The sequence below is a fragment of the Rhineura floridana genome, chromosome 8, assembly GCF_030035675.1.
Source record: "Rhineura floridana isolate rRhiFlo1 chromosome 8, rRhiFlo1.hap2, whole genome shotgun sequence".
In the NCBI taxonomy this organism is placed as follows: domain Eukaryota; kingdom Metazoa; phylum Chordata; class Lepidosauria; order Squamata; family Rhineuridae; genus Rhineura; species Rhineura floridana.
In genome coordinates, this window is record NC_084487.1 from 100367107 (window position 1) to 100391200 (window position 24094).

Below are 24094 nucleotides of genomic sequence, written 5' to 3' on the forward strand. Positions count from 1 at the left end.
GGGACTTCCAACGATGTTGGACTACAACTCCCATCATGCCTGACAATGCTGGCTGGGGCTGATGGGAATTAGAATTGAACAACATCCTGGAGGACCACGTGTTTCCCATCACTAGAGGAAACCCAGGTAAATCCAACTTCAGAAAGTAGTGTGCGTGCTCTTATTCATGTCTTTGTGAGCCGAACCCAAGCTAGGATTTGGCTGCCATGTTAAATCAAGGCATGTGAATGTTGGAAGAAACTAATGTCTTCGCATGACTAGCATAAACATAAGAAACTGGGGATTAAAAAGATAGGAAAAGGCTGCAGACTTCTATCATTACCATTACGGGTTTAAATGAGAATGAGCAGCAAAACAACAACAAGGAAACTCGTTTTGTCCGAATTCAAGATGGCTGGAGGCGATCTCTGCCTCCCACTTCCTTATGCAGTTTGATCACCTGACGAGTTTGGCCCTGCCCTTTTTCTTTAGCTCTGTAGCATATCACGTGTTCTTTGGGTTGCCCTGTCTTGAGTGGCCACGTGGGTGCTTTGCGGGTAAGTCCAGGTTCATTGGAGTCTGCTTTCATTTTGTTCACTGGAGTCGGGATGTTTAATTTTGCAGGGTTAGGGGAAGAATGAGGAACACAAACGGAAGGCTCCTTTAATGGAAGTAAATAGGGTAAAGAGTCGGATTAAAGATGGATCAGGTTCACAGGAGGTTGGAAAAGCAAGGGAAGTTGAATTCGGGAGGTACAAAGCCGATACTCTTTTCTTGTGATTTTAAAGGGCTTGCTGGTGAGGCTTGTTTTATTGCCTCATTTAGGGGGGAAATTCTTATCCTGCCCTGGATGAGTTTACTGGTTAGGATATTTGTAGAGTGTATTGATTCTCTTAGGAGTGCTGATTGTGTTTGAAACATGTCCTCTTCATGTAAGGGATTTCCACCTTATTCCAAATCAAAACATTGTTTATTGAATAAAATACAATAAAACAAGCACATATTTAAAAACAGAGCGTGATGGCTGTGTATAACAATGGATGCTTCATCACAGCTGCAAGGAAAACCTCTCTCTGTCTGATAAATGTCACTGAAAGGCACCTGAAAGGCAGTATTCTGTTTAGGTTAGTTGCAAAAAATGGACTGAGGATGGTTGTTATTATTAGCTTAAAATGGATTTGATGAAGCAGACAGTTTTCCAGAAAAACTGTATGCTACAGCAAGTGAGTTAAGTTCCTGAGTTACATCGCACAAGTAGGGCAATTCCCTTCATGTGTGGCTGTTGCAATGTAAGCTGAGATAGCACAACAATGGCGCCATCTGGTCAGGACTCTGAGGCAGAAGTACTGAAATGCAGGAAGCGCCATAAATTTAGCACAACTTTATTCCATTTTGATGTAATAACTGTTGCCACCTGAGGGGAGGCTGTAAGAACAGTAAGTTCAGAGCCTAAAATTACATAACCATACCACTGATACTGTGGCCTGTCTTTGGTTTGGGATAAAGTTACACACCACAAATTAAGGCTGTGCTAATCTCCCAATATAGGAAAGGTGGATGTTCCCATTGAGATATGTCAGAATTGCATGACACTGAGGTGAACATGTACCAATGCACAATTACTTGTTGGGTGGGTGACCTTCATGGTCCATTATAGTTCAGCTGGGGAGATTTCACCAATGTAATGCTTCCAGTTTCTAGGCTCTAACACAGAACAGATTCACTGATAGGCAAAAAGCCCTTGCGGTTTAAGAATGTACCTTTAGCCAACTGCCATTTCTGTCAAAAGCAGGGAAATTGGGCAGCTATAATGAGTGCACCAGGGAATCAGGAGGCCTGACCTCCTTTCTGAGATATTGTACTGCCTTACAAATTTGTCAAAATGCAAACACAATTTGGGTTGGTCTTTCACAGTCCAATCTACTTCCTGTGTAGTTTGGAAGAATTTGGTAACGTGCCGCTGAACTTATGATGAATGGTGGCAACACCTGCAATCTCCAAAGATGGAGAATTACATTTTTTAAAATGTTTATTGGTGTTCTTGCTTTGCTTCTTTCCTGTGTTGCTACTGTTTCTACAGAGAATCTAACCTAGAAAAGTTTATTTCCCTCATTCATCCTAGAAATCTGTGTCAAATTTCTTTTTATTAATTCCAAAGCCTTTTTATTGGTCAAGGTCATATGATGGTGAAGACAACCTTTTGTGTTTCAAAATGGAGCTTATGTTCTATTGTGGGTGCATTAATAGTTGAATCTGAAAATGCAGTTTGATGTAAAATTATTTATTTATTTAAAATATTTCTATCCCGCCCTTCTACCCCATAATGGGGCACTCAGGATGGCTTACAATAAAATCACACGCATATGTAATAAAATTATACAAAATAAAAACACAAGACAAAACAGTAAGTTAAAATACATAAAATACAATAAGCATATATATACAAACAAACCGAGAAACCTACATGTATATATATGAGTACATATATGGGGAATTAGACTGATTACAATATGTTGCTACTTAAGCAATGAATCTAGCTGTTGGAGAAAACAAACTTGGCCTACCCAATATGCATGTTTTCAGCCTGTTATGCTTAAACCACTCCACTTAAGGAAAGGTGGGCATGGTCAATTAAAAACATAGAGCACACCTAGAATTTTAGTAGAATATATTTCACCTCCCACTGTTTTATCTTGTGCAAACTGATGTGCTTCTCATGTGCATTGGAAACTATTCTGAGGAATAGTCAGTGCCATTATTCCACAATTGTTTCTGGAGTTTTTTAGTATAAATTTTGCAAAGTGTTGCTGTACTTCACATATTCACAGAAATGGAAGCAAAAGAGAATGATTTGCAATAGGAAACTTCACTAAAATTGCAAAGTAAATCAAACGTATTTAAAGTGATTATCTGAACTATATTAACTATCTTAATATTGCTGCTTCCTCCCTGCTAAAACAAGATCAGCACAGCACCTGTCTTGTTTCTGTTATTTGGGCTGACTGCAGGTGTTGCCATCACTCACTATATGCTCAGAGGCACATGTTAACAAATTCTTCCAAGCTACACAGGAAGTGGATTGGACTGTACTTCTTCATGCATTCCTAAATTGTATCTCAACAGTGGTGGCTATTACCTTAAAAAAAGTAGAGTTCCCTCAAGTCCCTGCCCTGTAAACCACTCCCAAAACATCTTCTCTTAGATCTGTTTCTCTCCCTACCTGGCCAACCTTGCTTTGCCCATCTGTACAGTGATACACAATAATCAGTGGTTGACCTATGCATCAGAAGAGGCTGATGTAAACAGAAGAGTCTTAAGCAGGTGTTTGAAACAAAGTACCAATGACACATGCTAGATACTAATAGGTAAGGAGTTCCACAACCTAGGTGCAGACGTACCAAGGTGCAGACAGGCTCTGTCTTGTTGAAGCAAGGAGAAACATGTGGCAGCTTTAACAGTGCCTTTTCGGCTGAATATAACGATGGAGGCAATTAACTTGCCCAGGATTACATAACTGAGTACAATGCAGAGATCTGAGCTTCAAAACATCACCTCACCCAAATCAATCCCCCTTCAACTGATTTACTTGACCTTGAGCTATTTATCTTCTGCTCAATTCAAAAAGGGGGATCTAGTATTTGTCCCTTCCTTCTTATAAGTGCAGCCTGGTCCTTTTTTCTCCTAACCGCCACTTTAAAAGAGGTGGATTTGTAGCAAAGGTGCCTGTGACGCCCTTCCCTGGCTCTCCCTGTCAGGTTCCTACCTGCGCGTGGCTACTGCCTGTTACTAGGCACCACCAGGGACTCCACCAGTCCGGACTGTCCTTTATTTTATTTTTTCTCTCCCCGCTCTAGCACAGATCTCAACAGATCCCCCTGCTAGGCAACCACCAGTCACGTCCTAATACTAGTATTCCCAGAGACTCTGAATACTGGTATTGTTATTCTCTTCACCGCTGCCACCATTTGTTACAGTTCCCCTTCAGCCTTGGTCATTACCTTACCCTCCCTTCTGGTCTGTGAAACCCCAGCCAAGGATCAGGCCTTTGGTAAACGAAATTAAGTATTTATTAAAGATAACAAAGCTAACAAGATTAACAAGATTTCTTCTTAAGGCACATAAGCATATGGTTTTACTCAATACTAATCCGAACTCCACCCCCCTCCTTCTTCACTCTCTCCTGGTAAACAACTCTCTAAACCCCACCAAGCAACCCACTCTTTCTCTTCTCCCCCCAGATTCCACTCTCACTCTTCCTTTTATACATTCAGCCATTTTAAACACTCAGCCAATCATCTAGCATTCTACTGCCCATTCACTCCCCCTCCTCTTTCACTCCACTTACCATGTATCTTCTAAACAACCAACACTTACCATATATACATTAATATAGGAACATCACAGTGCCCCATCAGCAGGAGTCACCCAGTGTGGCAATAGTCTGCCTCCTCCAGTAGCCCACTTTCACCTTTCCACAGTGCAGATGCCCATGTTGTGCTCAATACACCTACGTAGGAAAGGCTGGGGATGAACCATGTAGATCCATCTTGTACTCAACCCTTTGCCTGCTTGCTGGCTTCAGAGCATTAGGACATGGTAAGGGCAAAAGACAAAGCAAAACAATTAACAAAACACTCCAGTAAAAATCAAGGCATGTTGATTTTTCTGGTTTTCTTTTTAAGATGGCTGTTCAATAGGCTGTGTTCCCCGTTAAGACCCACCACTGCATTATTTAAGGAGACAAGTGTTCTCCTTTTATATGCTGCCTTTGGAGGACTACTTCCACTGTAGAAACAATCCTTCCAAACATGATATATAACTCATGATGAAATCCTCACTCTGAACTAAGCACCTTCTGTATTGTTAAAACCTTATTCATAGGGTCGCCATAAGTCAGGATCGACTTGAAGGCAGTCCATTTCTACTTTTCAAGTCATGTTCCATGCTTGACTTTAAAAAAACAAAGAGAAAAGTGGTTCCTTTTTAAATTAATGTCTATTTCTAGATAGATGTGATCACTGCTATTCTCGTTTACTGGTTCAATTTGTAATTTTTTCTAAGTTTTAAAAAAATTATTTAGATGTTCACTTAAATTGATTTTGGTGTCATCTTAGTGACATGACACTCATTATGCAGTACAATTCTAAGCATGTATACTTTATCACAAGTCCCATTTAACTCAATAGGGCTTTCCCCCTAGTTAAGTATGTTTAGGATTCAAGAACAGATGCACACCATACATTTAAAGCACATCCAATACACATATATTGTGGGGAACAGCTGCAGCACTAGGGGACTGAAGAAGACCTGCCCTGGGAGTGAGTATCTGAGCATCTGTGTGCTTGCTGCTCGCTCCTTTGGGTTGCTGTCCCTCAAGACAGCGGAAGTCCCTGGTAAGTGCTGCAAGGACTGGGACCCCCTGCCTGACCCTGGCTCCAGAGAGAGGCTGCAGTTAATCTTGCAGCCTCTTGCATTAGCTGCTAGCTGGGTCAGGAGGCATAAAAGCACAGCTGCCCTTGGGCCGCAGGTCTGCCACCAGCGGAGTCCTGAGGGCAAGGGCGCTACCCCTCTTCTATTACCTTTTTTATTTTATAATTTGTTTTCTGTTAAACCAATCTAGAGGAGATTGGTGGTGGAGAGGGCATGTGGTGCATGTGTAGTTCCTGCATAGAGTGAGAGCCTGTGCAGTGAACTGATTGATAGGAGAAAGTCACCAAATGCCTTCAGAGTGAGAGTCTGTAACTGGCAGAAGGCTGGCCCTCCCTGGGTGTGAGACAGGAGGGGGAGTAGTTGGGCCCTGTGTGAAAACGTTTGAATGGGTGTGACTGTTCCCAATTCTTGCATTGGCCTACTGGGATAATTGGCTCAGGTAGGTTTTGTTGGTGGGCTCACGTTGGGTCCATATCAGGTGTTTAGGAGGAGTCTTATGATGGAGGAACATGGGTGATGCCACCCCAATTTCAGTGATCATTGGTAGAGGGAAATATAGCCATGAGGATATGGTGAATTACTATAGAAGATGAGGGCAAGGCTATCTGCACCTTGTTCCTTGCTGCCACTCCTCTCATGGATGGGTTCCTCTTTGCTCATCTGCTGTGCCCACTGTCCTGTGTGTGTTGTTGTTTAATGCCAGATCGGTACACAATAAGACCACTGTCATCCATGATTTGATTGTGAATGAAGGTGCCGATCTGGTGTGCATTACCGAGACCTGGGTGGGTGAGCTGGGAGGAGTTTATGTGACCCTGCTTTGCCCACCTGGATACTTGGTGCAACACCAGCACAGGCTGTAGGGATGGGGGGGAGTTGCTATGGTCTACAGAACTTCCACCTCTGTCACCAGGAAAACACTCTGTGTTGGAGCTGGCTGTGAGGGCCTGCGCCTGGTGTCAGGCTGAGCAGAGTGTAAGCTAGGGTTGCTGCTGATGTACCATCCACCCTGCTGCACGGCAGCTTCTCTGACCGAGCTGGCAGAGGCCATCACTGCTGTGGTGTTGGAGGAGCCCAGAACGATAGTGCTGGGTGATTTCAGTGTCCATGCCTCTAGTGTTCCAGCTCTGGACTTCATGGCCTCCATGACGACCATGGGGTTGTCTCAAGTTTTCACAGGCCCGACACATATGGCAGGGCACACCCTCGACTTGGTTTTTGCTCCAGATGGAGGAAGGGGTGGTCTGGAGATGGGGGTGGTGGTGGATGTCACCCCATTGTCATGGTCAGATCACTTCCTGGTGAAGTTCAGACTTATGGCTCCGATCCCTCCCTGCAGGGGTGGTGGACAGATTAAGATGGTCTGCCCCTAGAGCCTAGTGGAATCCAGTAGATTCCTGAATGCCCTGGGGGAGTTCCCAGTAGATAAAGCAGGTGACCCTGTTGAAGCCCTTGTCATGCTGTGGAACAGCGAGGCTCATCGGGCTCTCGACACGGTTGACCCTGAGCGCCCTCTCTGGCATTATGGAGCCCAGTTTGAACCTTGGTACAGGCATACCCCGCTTTAACATACGCAATGGGACCAGAGCGTGTATGTAAAGTGAAAATGTACTTAAAGTGAAGCAATTATCTATGCATGTACTGCACTGCAATCGCCACTAGATGGTAGCGGCGTCATGCCATTAAGTGTCCGTAATTGTGAAGCGCGCGTATGTTAAGCGGAATATGGTGGTGTACGGAGCATGTACGTTATAGCGAGGCGACCTTAATTGAAGTGATGTGAAGTGGGGTATGCCTGTATACCAGTGAGCTAAGGGCAATGGAACAGGCTGGATGACGGCTAGAGCGCAGGTGGTGAAAGACATGCTGTGAGGCTGAATGGGCATGAGTAATAAAACATCATAACTGTGCCTACTGCGCAGCGGTGAGGGAGGTGAAGAAGGCCCACTTCTCTGCCTCCATCGCATCCTCAAGTAGACGTCCAGTGGAGCTTTTCCATATTGTCAGAGGTCTGTTAACATCAACTCCAGAAAATGGAGTTTTAGACCCTTCAGAGTCCCACTGTGAATTGTTTGCAAGGCACTTTAAGGGTAAAGTTGCTCGCCTCCGTAGCAGTCTTGATGCCTCATCTACATCTACTGTAGTCCCCAATGAGGTGTCCAGTGCAATGTTTGCTGCAACTTCTTGGGATCAGTTTCAGTTGATGTGGCCTGATGACGTGGACAAGGTGCTTGCAATGATGCGGCCAGCAATGTGTCCTCTCGACCCATGCCCTTATTGGATCATTAAAGCTTGCTGAGGGGGTTTGACTGAGTGGATCCAGGGTGTGGTCAATGCATCATTACAGGAGGAAGTGGTTCCAGACACCTTGAAAGAGGCAGTGATTCAACCACTCCTGACCCATTGGTTTGTGACAACTACCGACCAGTTGCAAATACCTCCTTTTTAGGGAAGGTGATTGAGAGGGTTGTGGCAATTGCAAGTACTCTTGGATGAAACAGATTATCTTGACCTATCCCAGTCTGGGTTCAGGCCTGGTTATGGGACTGAATTGGCCTTGGTCACCCTGATGGATGACCTTTATCGGGACAAGGATGGGGGGAGTGCGACCCTGTTATTCTTACTTGATCTGTCACCGGTTTTGATACCATTGACCATGGTATCCTTCTGGGACGACTTAGTGAGAAGGGTGTTGGAGGCACTGTTTTACAGTGGTTCTGATCCTATCTCCAGGGTTGCTCTCAGAGAATAGCATTGTGTGACTGTCTTTCAGCCCCCTGGCAGTTGTGCTGTTGGGTGCTGCAGGGTACCATTTTGTTCCCCATGCTGTTTAACATCTGTATGAAGCCCTTGGGAGTGGTCATCAGGAGGTTTCAGGAGAGGTGTCAGCAGTATGCTGATGATACCCAGCTCTATTTCTCCATAACATCTAAATCGGGAGAGGCTGTGCAAGCCCTTGGCCACTGCCTGGATTCTGTGGTGGGCTGGATGAGGACCTCTTTGTCACTAGAGGCCCAAGTGACCTCCATGGCTAGGAGTGCCTTTTACCAGCTTCGGCTGGTAAGACAACTGGGGCCGTTTCTGAACCGGGATAGCCTGACCACTGTTGTCCACACACTGGTAACCTCCAGGCTGGATTACTGTAATGTGCTCTATGGGGGGCTGCCCTTGAGGTTGGTCCGGAAGCTGCAGCTGGTGCAAAATGCGGCAGCGAGACTGCTCACTTGGGCAAAGCATCATCAACATGTCACCCCACTGCTGAAAGAATTGCACTGGCTGCCCATTTCTTACTGGGCCAAGTTCAAGGTTCTAGTTTTGGTGTACAAAGCCCTATATAGCTTGGGACCAGGATACCTGCAAGACTGTCTTACCCCTTATATACCCAGTCGATCACTGTGCTCTGCAGATGAGGGCCTCCTGCAGATACCATCCTATCAGGAGGTCTGTTCTGCACAACATAGGAAACGGACCTCTTTGGCACCTTTTGAAGAGCTTTCTCTTTCAACAAGCCTTTTAGGTTTTTTTTAAGTTGAGACCTATCCCTGTCTGTGTTGGAATTGGTTTTTGATATGTTTTTTTAAAACCTTTTTTTAAACAATGTTTTTTAATCCTTTTTAAAGATGTCTTTAAAGCTTTTTAAAAAATGTTTTTAAAGTTGTTTTGTTTTAATGTATTTTAAGGTCTGTTTTTATAATGTTTTAAAGTGATTTTAGTGCTTTTGCTTGCCGCCCTGGGCTCCAGCTGGGAGGAAGGGCGGGATATAAATAAATAAATAAACAAATAAACAAACAAATAAATAAATAAAATGTAAATCATGTGACCTCCCCCAAGGAATCTTGGGAAGTGTAGTTTGTGAAGGACGAGGTGCGCCTGGCGCCAACACTGCTATCTTTTCGGTGCTAGGTCAAGACTTTCCTCTTCTCCCAGGCATTTTAGCATGTGCTTTTAAAGTGTTTTTAAATTTTTTAAATTGTGTTTTAAATTGTTTTTTGTGTTTTTAAATTAGTAGATTTGTTTTTAATTGCTGTAAACCGCCCAGAGAGCTTCAGCTATGGGACAGTATATAAATGTAATAAATAAATAAATACATAATAAGAATGCTGGGAATTTGTAGCCCTGTGAGGTGGAAACCACACTTACCAGGATTCTTTGGGGAAGTCATGTATGTTTGATGTGTTTCAAATGTATGGTCTCACTGTGTTCTGTGGTACTTCTTAATGAGTATGTTTAGCATTGCAGGTTTAGGTTGCAATCCTGTGAAATTATTTGAGATGAGACCCCTTGATTACAGTGTGGCCTATTTTTGGGTAAACATGTTTAGGATTGTCCTGTCAATTGTTAAAATTAAATGTGTTAACCTTTGAAAATATGGAACTTCATGCGTCTCTATAGAAATGCTATCTGACAGAAAAACCAGACTTTTGTATGGGTTATACACCAGTCTCTGACTCCCTGTGAGCTAGAATTAGATTCAATTAATTTCTTTTTTTTACCAGCTAATATGAACCTCCCTAACTTTGGGAAGGAGTGCAGGAATGGAGGATTTTTTAAAAATGCAATAATCTGCAGTGGATGTGTGTTGGAATTATGGAAAGCTGGATTCATGTCATGGTAGAGGGCTCTGACGTGAAGGCTTTTTAAAGTTAGGAAATGTCCTAGTTGTTTGTTGTTGAGGCAACTAGATAGCAAAATGTGTGCCCAGTGTGTATAAGATATGGTCACCATAGGATAAAAGTCCCATTCAACTCAGCGTGGGTTAATCCTGAGTAGACATGTATAGAATTGCACTGTTAACCTAATAATGGAGACCTGACATATAACGGTCTCCACACATGGTAAACTTGAGGTAGATTTAACACCAATGCATGCCATTTATATGTCAAAAGCAGAGCTTGGAAAAGTTACTTTTTTGAACTACAACTCCCATCAGCCCTAGGCAACATGGCCACTGGATTAGGCTGATGGGAGCTGTAGTTCAAAAAAGTAACTTTTCCAAGCTCTGGTCAAAAGAAACATCATATACCAGTGGTGTAGTGGTTAGAGTGTCAGACTGGAACCCGGGAGACCAGGATTCAAATCCCCGCTTGGTCATGAAGCTCACTGGGTGACCTTTGGTCAGTCACTGTCTCTCACCTTAGCCTACCTCACAGGTTGTTGTGAGGATAAAATGGGGGGGGGAGAGAACCATGTTTGTACATCACCTTGAGCTCTTTGGAGGAGAGGTGGGATATAAATGTAACAAATAAAAAATAAATAAATAAAAATAAATAAATAAATAAGGAAGCAATGGTAATAGATAAGCTCAATATGCTGGGACTGAGAAGCTGTGCTAGTTTAGAACTGTCTTGTGCCCAGACTAAATTGATCAGTCATCATGGTTATGCTTTGTACCCACAGTGTTTGCTGTGCAGTTTTTTTAAAAATTAAATATTAAGATGATGCTGATTTTTTCCCCACTTTCAATAAAAATGTATAGATGGGAATTTTGTATCCAACATGTCTGAAAAGAAATCCTCAGGAGGACAGCAGCTGTTGCTGATCATTGCTGTGGCCTTCACGCACTTAGCTGTCTGCCCGTTTACAAAAGTAGAAGAGAGTTTTAATCTTCAAGCCATCCACGACATTGTGTACCACAATCTGGACTTGGAAAAGGTGAATGGGATTATTCTTTCAGTGGATCCTCGTGCTTTCCAAATCTTCCTGTTCTTATGATTAGCTGAATTGTTTTTGTAAGATTGGATTTCAAGCAATCAGTAGCATCTCTAAAACTTTCCATGTTTTTAGCCTGTGATCATATCCTGTTAGGCCCACCATCATTATCCCTCCTTTGCATTTTGGATGAATGTGGAAGAGCAGAAACAATTACCCATTATTTGAGGGGGTCAAAAGATGAACACCATTATGTCTTTCGTTGGTGGGTGATTCAGGATTAAGTACTTAATTCTTGTCCTTTGTTCATAAGTGTAAGTGAAAGAAGAAATATTTATTTTATTTCTTTATTATTTGATTTATATCCCGCCCTTCCTCCCAGCAGGAGCCCAGGGCGGCAAATGACATATTTATGTCATTCTAAAGAGGAAAATGTACACCAATGTATTCTTATTTGACTTGCTGTGTGAATGACTCTGAACAAACAAATTCAAATCAGCTAAGTGAAATATTTGGACTGAAGCCAATAAAGGACTGGTCACCACATATGAATAATCTCTATGTCAGGTTAGGCGACCTGTTGCCTTGCAGATGTTGTTGGACTACAACTGTCATAATTCCTAATCGTTGACTATGCTAGCTGGGGATGATGGAGCTGGTATGTAACTACACCTTGAGGGTCCCAGGTTCCTCACCACAGCTTTATGCAACTCTTCTGGAGTACAACAGATTACATGGAGAAGTGTATTATGCGAACTAGTTCTCTAAGATTATACTTGCGCTGCAGTTTTCATGATAGTGAAGGCATAGAAACAGCAGAATTATTGAATGCAGGAAGCTGCCTTATACTATGTCAGAACTTGGTCCATCTAGCTCAGTATTGTCCACACTGACTGGCAGCAGCTCTCCAGGTTTTCAGGTAGGTTTCTCTTCCAGCTCTACCTGGAGATGCCAGGGATTGAACCTGGGACCTTCTGCATGCAAAGTAGATGCTCTACCACTGAGCTATGGTCCTCCCTGTATCCATGGAGCACTGGTTCACACAGAAGACCTTCGTGCAATCCTTGTACCTAAAGATGGTTGGGAGGGACTGCATGGAGTGTATATCTTTGGGCTACAATCTTATGCTCACTTACTTGGAAATAAGTCTCACTGTACCCAGTGCAATCTACCACTGGGGAAGATGTGTTGGTTCAAATAGTTCCATTGCTTTCAGTAGGCCAAAATATGCTAGAACAAATACAGGGGACAGGCTGTTGTTCAATGGCAGAACAGCTTCTTTGCTTACAAAAAAAGTTCACGTTCAGTCCCCAGCTTCTTAAGTAACTTGTGAGAGGGTTGGAAAAGCTTTCAGTCTGAAACCCAGGAGAATTACTTCCAATTAGTGCACAATAAGCAATAATGAGCTCTATAGACTAGCAGTCTGACTTTATGTAAGAGCAGCTTCCTATGTTCCTCCTTTCAAGATTGTGGATTTGATTGAAAACGTGTCACAATACTAATTCTGGCAAGGCGTAGCTGCTTGTAAATCCTGTTGGCATTACCTATTTGGTGTCGATGATTTCCATTTAAGTACCACCACAAATGTCAAGCAGGACTACCTTAGAGCAAATGCTTTGGAGAGTAAAGTGCTGTTTAAGTAGACCAATCTAATTTAGAACGACAAATAAAAAAATAATTTGCAGTGTCTTTTTGTGGGTCATTCGTTATTTAAAATATTTGTAGGCTACCTTTTTATACTCACTTTTTAAAAAAATGTTTGATACCAGCGCTTCTGTGTTTTTGTTTTTAAATTACAGTATGATCATCATGAATTTCCTGGCGTTGTCCCAAGATCGTTCCTTGGTCCATGTTTTGTTGCTGTACTTTCCACCCCGGCCGTACATGTGCTGTCTCTGTTGCAAATGTCTAAGTTTTACTCCCAGCTGATAGGTATGCAATCTGTTGTTCAAGTCAGGAAGGGTATGCCCGGGTATTGTGCCTTACTGTTACTCATTAATAGTCTATAATTCAGGGATGTGGAAAACTGTGGCCCTCCAGCTGTGGCTGGACTACAACTCCCATCATCCTTTATCATTTGCTATGCTGGCTGGGGCTGATGAGAGTTGTAGTCCAGCAACATATGGAGAGCCATAAATTCCCTATCTATGCTGTAATCTCTAATACTGTTAAGATTGCCAAAGTAACTCAGGCCTGGGGGCTAAATGTGGCCCTCTGGGCTTGTCTTTGGACCTTGGACCTCTTTCCAGGCCACATCACCTCTCCCCAGGCCACACCCCTCACTTGCCCTGCTTCACACCCTTAGTGTTTTTGCCTGTCCTTGAATCCTGATAATGACTCTTGCTTGCCTGTGTGGAGGATAGAGAGGGCATGTGAGCATCTGCAGAAACTAGCCTATTATACAAAGGTAAAATTTATATTTATTGCTCTGTCTACTTTTGCCTCTGCCCACACCCACTACTGGTGTGTGGCCCTCAGAAGATTGCCCAGAAGAGACGGAGGCCCCCAGGCTGAAAAAGGTTCCCCACCATTGTCATAGATTATCATGTAATGCCACATCTGATATTACAATTTCTGATGCAGAGAATGTATCTCTTTGTTTTTTTAAAACGAAATTTCATTTCAACATAAAGTCCGAGGAAGCCTGGGGTTGTGCGTGATTTATGCCTTGTGGCGGTTGCACAAAGAAGTGAGAAAGCAGTTTGGTTCTACTGTCTCCATGATTTTTTGTCTGATAACTGCTACTCAGTTCCATCTGATGTTTTACTGCACCCGAACACTCCCCAATGTGTTTGCACTTCCAATTGGTAAGTAATTCTTTCAAGCATTGCCTTCAGACAGAAATAACTTGTCACTTGATCAGTAGTTAATAATAAATAAATGAAAATATCTGTGAAATATTATGGCTACAAAAGGAGTGAGAATGACTTACCACTGGCCACAGATTCACCTTCAGGGATCAAATCCCACAATCCTCTAAAGTCTGGTGGAGGTGGGTGGCATACATCTGGGTGCTGGAAGGGAGTCACTAGAATGCTTTGAATGAAATGCAGCCTATGTAATTAAATACTCGTATGAGTAGGTCTCTCCCTGGATAGCTGTTCACCCCTTTTTTTGAGTGGTGGACAAATCCTGTGAGTAGGGTTGCCAGGTCAGAAGCAACCCAAAACCTGAGATTTGAGGGGCAGGCCCTAGTAATGTCACGGGGCGGGCCCTAGTGATGTCATTAAGCATGATACATTAAGCATCAATCACAGTTGCTTGGAGCATACAATTAAAAAAATCTGATTGGAAATTAAGATAGAAATTTTAGCTAAAAGGTGGAGCCTGGGAAGGGAACATTTAATCTAGCCTACTTGCTTTCAGCAAGAAGGGTTAAGTGCCTTCAGGCCAGGCCAGTCATCAGAAGGTCACTGTAGGGACAAAGGAGCTTAGTGTTGTGGAGATGTTAGATGGGAGCTTTGGGGAGTAAAGATGGATGCTCCTGAAGGCTGCAATTCTAAACACGCTTACTAAGGGATTAAGCCCCATAGAACTCAACAAGACTGACTTCCAGTAGATATAGTTTGGATTGTGCTGTTGGTAAACCTTGACTAGGGTTCTTCTGCAAAGACATCCATATCCAAGCAGGGTTGGCAAACCCCTGCCTGGAATGCCCTGCCCTTATTTTTTAACGTGGCTGCTCCAAACTTCTTTACAGATTTGACCCTTTACTTCAGAAAGAGGTCTGAGAAATGTGTAAGAGTAAGAAGTATCTTTTAAAATTGTTCTTTTCAATTCACTCTTGAATGCACATCATACCTAGGGCAGATCCACACCATTCATTTAAAGCACATTCAACACCCATTTGAAGCACATGAATCCCACCACAGAATCATGGGAACTGCAGTTTGTTAAGAGTGGTGAGTACTATAACTGTGAGGGGAGTACTACACTTCCCAGGATTCTTGAGGGGACACCGTGCGCTTTAAATGAAAGTTGGATGTGCTTTTAATGTATTGTGTGAATCCACTTAATATATTTTGCCTGCATGTAAATTGTTTTAATTAATTTTTCAAAATGGAAATGAGCTATAAAGTGTAGTGGGTGACCATGGGCTACTCACCATCTCTCAGCCTATCTGCCCCTCAGGATGAAAAAATGGAGAACCATGACCACTCCAAGGCATACTTAAAATGTAAAGGAAGTATTGTACAACCATAGTGTGAAATTGGATACTTATTGGGACACAGTATGACAAAATATTTATATAAGCATGACTATCAAATATGTTTATTATTTATACAACCTGTAAAGATATTTATAGTGCAATCCTATGTTTGTTTACTCAGAAGAAGTCCCAATGTATTCAATGGGACTTACTTAACCAGGGAAAACTGTACCCTGAAGTGATAAGGAACTTGTTCTTTTAACAAGCCTTTTAAGTTGAGACCTTATCCCAGTCTGTGTCTGTGTTAGAATTGCTTTTTAATAAGTTTTTAAACCTTTTCTTTTAAAAAAATGTTTTTAAAGATTTTAAAAATGTTTTTAAAGATGTTTTGTTTTAATATATTTTAAAGTCGGTTTTTATGATTTTTAAAGTGTTTTTAGTGCTTTTGTTTGCTGCCCTGAGCTCCTACTGGGAGGAAGGGTGGGATATAAATCAAATAATAAATAAATAAAAATAAATAAATGAAGTTCATTCACTCAACCCAAAATTCAGAATCATGCCACTTTAAGCTGTTTTGCAACTGTTTATACTTGTTTTATGGTTATTGGTTTTTAAAGTGATTTATTTCTTATTGTGAGCTGCCTTGGTTTCCAATCACCAACCTACCTCACAGGGTTGTTGGAAAGGACACACACACACACAGAGGTGTAAAAATACACCCCATATAATCCTAACCATGTCTACTCAAAAGTAAGTCTTAATAGAGTATTGGATTAAATACTTTCATATTTCATAGTCCAGGGTCTGACTCTCGCACAGAAGAGAAAAAAAACCTTTAAGCCATATTACTTACACAAACTGCAAAATCTGAAAGCATCCATTTTCTGACGTTGAAATTAAGTTTAGGCATGCCTGGATCAAGAAGTCACAACCTGGCTTCATTTATTGGCTACAATCCTGAAAGGGCGGGGTTAGAGCCAGATCTTGAACAAGTTACTTTTTTAAACTACAACTCCCATCAGCCCCAGCCAGGATGGCCACTGGATTGGGCTGATGGGAGTTGTAGTTAGAGCTAGGAGCTGTTCTAAACATTGGTAAAACAGATTTAACAGTCGTGCGGGGGGGCGGTTGATGTTTTGGTGTATATCTCGGGAACCAGACCACCTAGAAACTTATTTTTTTAAAAATTGAAGCTGAGAGTCTGGAGATTAAGGGGTGCTAGCTGGAGGGTCCCCCCAAAAACCAGAGATTCTGGCCAAAAACCAGAGACCTGGTAACCCTACTTGTGAGTGAGGGCTACTTGGGTAGGCCCCACTTCATAGCATTGTGTCTTAAGTGCTCAGAACTCTCCTGCATCCCTCATTCCATGTAAATGAGGGGGTGCAGTGTGAACAGGGGCTCTGTGCAGCTTCCCTTGAAAACTGTTCAAAATGTGCCACTGGTCCTTTAAGCAGTGGCTTGCATACTGAAAAGTTGAAAGGGAAAAGCCCATCTGATCTTCCATCAGCTACACTGGTGTCTGGCAGGCTCAAGGTGCTCTGTAAAATCCAGTATGGTTTCGGTCTTGCATTCCTTAGGAAACACCAGCCTATGCATCTGTTAAGACCAGAGTGTGGGACTGTGACCTTCCAAAGGTTGTTGGACTCCACTCCCATCGTTCCTGGCCATTGGCCATGAAACCGATCAACCTCCTCCCAACAACCCCTCTCCCAAAAGGGTTGTATCTCCATGCACGTATTCCCAAAATCTGCTCTGGGGGTTCCCCCAATCCTCCAAAGGAGATTTGGGAGCAGTGGGGAGGGCGTTCTGCTAGTCATTTCGCTCACACAATGATGTCATTGGATTCAATCCTCGGGATTATATCCAAACAAATTCTACTTGGAGTAGACCCATTGAAATTAATGGATCTAAGTTAGTTGTGTCCATTAGTTTCGCTGTGTCTGCGCTGATTAATGTTGGATACCACCCAGTATTTAAAAAAAGAAAATGGGGAGGGGCAGGAGGCCTGGGCGGGGGTCTGAGGACCCCAGATCTTGTCAGCGTTTGAGAAGCTATCTATTCAGTATTTGGTTCATTTTGTTTGTTTGATACACAGTTTTACTGGCAGTTACATCTTGGATACAGCAAAAGCACCGTTCTTTTATCTGGCTCTCGGCTTTCGCAATTATCATCTTCAGATCTGAGCTCTGTATCTTCCTGGGTCTTATGCTTCTGGTAACCCTATTTAATAAAAGGCTCTCGATTGTGAAAATGCTTTCCTATGCTGTTCCTGCAGGGGCTTTTTGGTTAGGTAAGTCTTTCAGAAGACCCCTTTGTTTCCAATTGCTTTTTGCACAAATGTCTTTCAGTTAAGAACTTGGGCTGGCTATGGATTATTGCTGGTTCTGAGCAGTGTTCTTAAATGGCATAATTTATTATATGGATTGCTTGGCTAAATGTATTGTTTCATAATTTTATGAAAGCTCAGCTGCATTGGGAGCATTCTTTGCCCTGAAAAGTGGCCTAGCAATATGAGAAACAAATTAGCGCTTTTGAACTAGTGAAACTTACTTCAGAAATAGCGCCTTTCTAAAAGCAAACAAAAACTATCTACCTAAGTCTTTGAACAGATGAGATTCTTGGACTTATTTTAGAATATGGGAAAACATAGTTTGGCTGGGGCTGATGGGAGGTGAAGTCTAGCCGCATCTAGAGGGCCACAGATTCCTAATCTCTCCTTTCAAACCAGCTTGTGGCTGATTCATAAATGGCTACAGGATGTATGCTCTACATCATGAGTGGGGAACCTTTGGCCTTCCAGATGTTGAACTACAATTCCCATCAGGTCTAGCAAGAATGGCCAATGGCCAGGGCTGTTGGGAGTTGTAGTTCAGCAACATCTGGAGTGCCAAAAGTTACCCATATCTGCTCAACAGAGGTCCCAGTTTGGCTTGCAAGGCCACTTTCTTCAAATCACACCCACCTCTCCCATACCTGATGTCATATGTATGGTCAGGTATGGACACAGAAGGAACAGTTAGGAGCTTAAAGAGATCTGATTGTTCCTCTGCAAGTGGGGCTTGCTGACAGCATTTATCAGTGAGTTCCCCCCCCCATCCTGGATCAGCTGTACATCGGGAACTCCCTAACTCAGCAGAGTAGGCTTTCTGTCAGCAAGCCCTGCTTTGTCCGTTGCAGGTGCAATTTGAATCCAACCTGCCCCTACAAATGGACTTAAAAGGGGCTTGCTCTAACCACCAGTCAGCTGATCGGGAGTTACAGCAATCCCCTTTGAAGGTGCGCTCCCAGTGTCAGTCAGCTGATTCAATGCCTTCAATGATACCAAGCCATCTTATATTCAGTTACTTCTAAAGGGAGCCAGTGTGATATAGTGATTAGAGTGTTAGACTAGGAGCTGGGAGAATCAGATCATCTCAGCCATGACACTCACTGGGTAACTTTGGTCCAGTTGGTATCTCTCAGCCTAACATACCTCAAAGGGTTGTTGTGAGGATAAAATGGGGAGTGGAAAGAACCGTATATGCCTCTTTGAGCTCTTTGGAGGAAAGGTGGGATATAAGTAGAATCGAATAAATGAGATTAACCAGGTGTGGCACCAGCAGAATGAAAAGCAATTATTGCAGCTGCACATTGCAACATTTATTTATTTATTTATTTAATTAATTTGTATCCCGCCCTTCCTCCCAGCAGGAGCCCAGGGCGGCATATGTTTGACAATGCAGGACATTCATCTGTATCCTACTGGTAATCCTGTATGAAAGCTTTTATGCAACTATGATATAAGTGCGTGTTGTTTTATGTTTATCTATGAAGGAAATATATTGGCTGTTTTTTTTTTTTAAAGTGTTCTCTGTTTAGCTCTTTACTTTTGGATGTTTCCTTCTTTTAGGACTCACAGTAGCCTTGGATTCTGTGTTTTGGAGGCAGCTTCTGTGGCCTGAGGGGAAAGTACTTTGGTATAACACAGTTTTAAATAAAAGTTCCAACTGGGGAGTATCCTTTAATATGTATTGCAGCCTAAGTGGGGCCAGATGTTCTGAGTTATTCATGATGCTTAATTAGGAGTTGTTTAAAAAGTCAATTAAACAAGCAACCAAGAAAGACCCTTCAATCTCACATCCCAAGAACATCACCTCCTTAACCCCCTTCAGGTGTTCTATATCCATGTTACGTAAGCACATGTGGAGGGGCCGTGGGAAGGAGTGTGCTAGCACCGCCCTCCCTTGCAATTCCAATTGCCCTCCACCCTTGCTTCTAAAATGCTGGAAAGGCCCACGTCCGGAAGGCTCCCCTCTTCAGAAGATTGCCCTCCAGGTCACGGAGAGCGGTTAGGATGGTGAGAGGAGCCGGAGCCGGCATCTTATTCATGCAAAGGGGGGGTCACTTTAATCAGGTGAACCACCCCCTCCCCATCATGGGTATAATGCAAAATAAGGAGCACTGTAAAGCACTGAAAGGAAATGCAAAATAAAGTAGAACAAGCAGGACCTGTAACAAAATGTTGCCGTGTGGAATGCTCCCATTCAGGATTTTAGCCAGGTAGCTGTGCCTTCTTTGAGGATACTCCATGCTATCCCTTTCCCCTGACTTTCTCCCCACATTATCCGTTTCTTTCCCTCTGTACAGTTATCCATAATTCTGTGGCTGCTGAGCATGCCATGGTTTTTGTTTTGGTTTGTGCACCTCCCTTCTTGGTTTCTTAAAATATGTTTGTGCCTCTGCAAACCTTGGGGTTCCCTTGAGTCTGCTATCAACTCCCTCTTGTGTGGGGGTGGTGCTACTATTTGCCAGGTTCATCCTCAGAGAATGAGTTTGCTATTAATGTATATGATGGACCTGCTGAGCTAAGCCCTTTCACAAACTGTGCCATCTGGGAATTGTGTGTGCATGTGCACATGCATATATCTTCTTTGGATGGCCCATATAGATTAGTAGCATTTCCACTATAATAGAATTTCCATCTTAATAATGGTCAATAAGTGCGTAACAATATAAGAAGAAATGGGCACATGTTTCTCCGCTAGAAACTTCCCCTAATGTAGAATTTACCTGATGGAGCAAATGATTGATTATGATGATACTGATTTGGGGTTTATTTTTAAAATCCTTAACTCTTTTTCCTCTTTATAGACCTCTCCGTTCTTGTGGTATTTTTATTCGGCCTTGCCTCGTGCCCTTGGATGTAGTATTATATTTATTCCACTAGGTGCAGTAGAGAAAAGGACCCGAGTATTAATTCTACCCACGCTTGGTTTTATTTTCTTGTATTCATTTCTCCCACACAAAGAACTGCGGTTTATTATATACACTTTTCCAATCTTCAATATCGTGGCTGCCAAAGGCTGCTCACGAATGTAAGTTAAATGTTGTTTCTATCTTTCAATATTTTTATTTTATTGCTAATTTATTACTTGGCAGTTTTAGAATAACTTACGAGAAATGGGTTTTAATTTGCCTCATTCCATCACGGTATTTATTCAAGGGCTTAGGGAACAAGGTAAAATTGACCTGAAGTTCCGAGGGAAGAAAAAAAAAATGATCAGTAAGGTTGTAAATTTATGTTGGTTCTTTGGGACTGCCCAGATTAAAAACAGACAATTCTAAAATTAGAGGATCAGGAAATTTGCAACACAAAATTATATCATTTACACTTGGTCCTATGAATTGTACATTATACTGAGTCAGACCATTGGGTTCATCTAACTCAGTACTGTCTACCATGACTGACAGCACTCTCCAGGGTTTCAGACAGGAATCCTTCCCCACCACACCTTGAAATGCCAGGGATTGAACCTGGGACCTTGTGCATGTAGAGTATGTGCACTACCCCTGAGCTATGGCCCTTCCCCACTCTAGTATATGAATGGAAAACATTTCTGTGAACACATTTGGGAGTCTTCAATTTCTTCCCTCCTGTACTGCATCACATATTCCTTCCCTAACTCTCAGAAGTGCGTTTGCTCAGGTTGTGGTGGGTTTGGTGGGAAAGGCAGAAGAAATGAGGCTAGAAAAGCCCGAAGTGGTGTGTGGAACCACAGTATGTGCCCCTTTGGATCTTTGAGATACATAACTGTTCCTAGCAATCGCTTTCTGTCTCCCATCACTCCACAATAGATAGTTAATTAAAAGATAACATTCCTCTATAGCATGAAACAAATTCATTGCTGCATATAACTAAACATCCAAGTGATTAATGAATTTTTAGATACAAAAGGAATTATGTTAAAAAGTTATCTTTATGGATAATGATGACATTTATGATGACAGTCATCTGTCCGGAACTGGAGAAATAATTAGAAGACACTGCATTTAGACATAATAAACTATGGTTTATCATTATGTGAGTGAGTCTTGGGCTTGCCACCTCCTGGACTTTTGGCACAGCCACATGGAGGAGATAAATGTAGTTTAGCAGTATGTCTGAACCAGAGCAAACTGTGGTCAGTCTTAACTATGTTTTATTGAAACAAGGTTCAAACCTTAATTTATGAAAGTAGCTTGTTTCACTAATCAATAGTTAGATTAACCTAGGGGTGGGGGAGAAATTTGTTTCATTCTCATTTGAATGCGAACCTTCCTAATTCATATGTCCTGAAGCAATATGTGACCCAAAACGCAGCTAACCTTTGAAATTTCCACTTCCCTGAGTTTTGTGATGCAGTTCTCCAGCTAAAAAGCAGACACAAACTTGCATATATTAGTGAAAATAGCGTAATATTGGGGAAAAGTGCTTGCAAAAATGCATATGTTAGGCAAAATTGTGTACCAAAACTATATTAGTAGAAATGTGCATGAAAGTACATACAACATTTTGTGCAGAGGGTTTTATGTAGAAAAAACAAATTGATGTGTAAATAGAATGAACTGAATTTAACAATGAAAAAATGAGAAACTGAAATAAACTGAAATGGACAGATTTGTCCATCTATAGATTAACCACAGTTTAGGCTTCAAATGTAATCCTAAACTGTGGCTAATTGAAAACCTAAGGAAAAGGTCCTTATCTCCTCCTTGTGATCATGGCAGAAGAAGTGGGGGAAGCACATGAGCCCAAGCATTTTGCACGTAACAATAAATTACAGTTTACCTTATGTCCAAATGCAGCCTAAAAGTTGTCATCATTCTCTCTTGCTCTTTACTAACAAAAGTATTCCTAATGGTTTTCCATAGCAGAGCTGGATATATTATATGAAGGTAAGATCAGCTACTAAGTTTCATATCATTTTTCCTTTCTTTGCAGTCTGAACAATTACAAGAAATCTTGGCTATATAAGGTTGGATCTCTTCTTGTTGTTGCACACCTTCTAGCTAACGCTGTTTACTCAGGAGTCTCGCTCTATGTTTCACACTTCAATTATCCTGGAGGAGTTGCCATGCAGAAACTACACCAGTTAGTGCCTCCAACAGCAGGTGTGTAAAGCGGATTCGAAGCTTAAGGAGATGTCTTGTGGCTTGTGCCCGTGAGATTCTGTGGGGCAAACTAAGTATTGTACACTTGAGCATTTGAAGACACACATTTGAACCGTTGGAGAAGGGCAGGGAATCTGCTGTGAGGAGGCAATTTGGAGTGGAGGAACAGTGGCTTAGGGAAGGGTTAAGTATTTATCCCTGCTCCACTACTTGCCCACTCTAAATTCTCCTGTCTTAAAGCTGCTTAGCTGTTGTTGTTTTCAAAGAATAGAGGCCCTTCAGGACAGACTGTAAAGGCTGCTCATTGCAAGAGGCAGAGAGAAGTCCTGAGAGAAATCCTTGAAGAAATTCTCTCTGCTTCAGTCCAGGCAAAAGGTTTCTGAGGAAAGGCTTCCAGCCTCGACTTCAGTGTTATGGAAGGTCCTAATCTCTGATAAGTCCTCAGAAATTCCTTTATGTATGTATTATATTTCTATTCCAACTTTCCATCAAGGAATTCAAGGTGGCAGATGTGGTCCCCCACCCACCACCCTATTTTATCTTTGCCTTGTGAGGTAGACTAGACTGAAAGATGGTGACTGGTCCAGTGAGTGACAAAGCTGGGTGGAGATTTGAACCTGTGTCTTCCCAGTCTGAGCCTGATACTCTTGACCACTACACCATGCTATTTCTAATTGATTTGGGGGAGGGAGAAGTGGATAGGGCCCCACTGCTTCATCCCATGTTCATTTCTTCCTTTTCCATTCTCTTGCCCCTGTCTTGTAATTCCTCCATCCCATTCTGCATTACAGAGCTTCAGTTTTTCAGTCTGGACTTCTTGGGAATCAATATCCTAAAGCAAGGCAACCGATCCTGACACATTGGAAGTTACAAGAAGTGCCAATGAGCAAATGTATTATCTGTCTTTTGCACTTTCTCTGCAGTGTCTGAAAGGGAACTCCAATAGGGGGGACACACAAATTGTAGGTCAAACTTGCATATTCCCTGCCTTGTCTCAGTAAATTTCCCTTTGGACATTGCCAGTGCTTTTTTTGGAAAAAAAAATAATGAGGTGCCAGTACTCATATATTGACAAAAGTGTTGTGGGTGCCAACACATAATGGCTGCCATGGGCAGCAAAAAAAAAGGTGCTGGTACTCTGTACCAGTGAGTACTATCAAAAACAGCAACAACCCTAGATATTGCACAGGCGCTCACACACTGATTGTCACTTCTCATAATTGTGCAGTATTGATTCATACAGAGTGGGCAGGAGCTGGATCAGGTTTAAGTGGTGGATCTTTGTGGTGGATCTTTGTAGCAGATCAGCAAACGGTTCTGACTTCCAATTGCTTAGCCAACGTGTTGCCCTCCAGATGTTGCTGGACTACCGTTTCCATCCACCCCAGACCACATAGCTGATGGCCAGGGGTGAGGGTAGTTGGAATCCAAGAAGAACTGGAGGGCACCTGTTGGCCATCCCTGGCTTAACAATAG

At 42.4% G+C, this 24094-nt stretch overlaps 1 protein-coding gene across 11 annotated transcripts in view; it reads left to right on the plus strand.

The window, feature by feature from the left end:
• Positions 1-24094, plus strand: part of ALG12 (ALG12 alpha-1,6-mannosyltransferase) — a 33721-nt gene continuing 9627 nt past the window's right edge. For 4 of the 11 annotated variants that reach the window (XM_061640239.1, XM_061640242.1, XM_061640241.1 and 1 more), the window contains exons 1-8: positions 160-536; positions 10886-11061; positions 12858-12990; positions 13692-13865; positions 17304-17498; positions 19098-19201; positions 20339-20562; positions 22449-22618. In XM_061640239.1, the coding sequence (XP_061496223.1) occupies positions 425-536; positions 10886-11061; positions 12858-12990; positions 13692-13865; positions 17304-17498; positions 19098-19201; positions 20339-20562; positions 22449-22618 (1288 nt within the window). In that variant the 5' untranslated portion in view covers positions 160-424. Of the gene's footprint in view, positions 127-158; positions 537-558; positions 777-10885; positions 11062-12857; positions 12991-13691; positions 13866-17303; positions 17499-19097; positions 19202-20338; positions 20563-22448; positions 22619-24094 lie in introns of those variants that run through there. The other 7 variants (XM_061640235.1, XM_061640245.1, XM_061640240.1 and 4 more) reach the window with 6 other exon arrangements.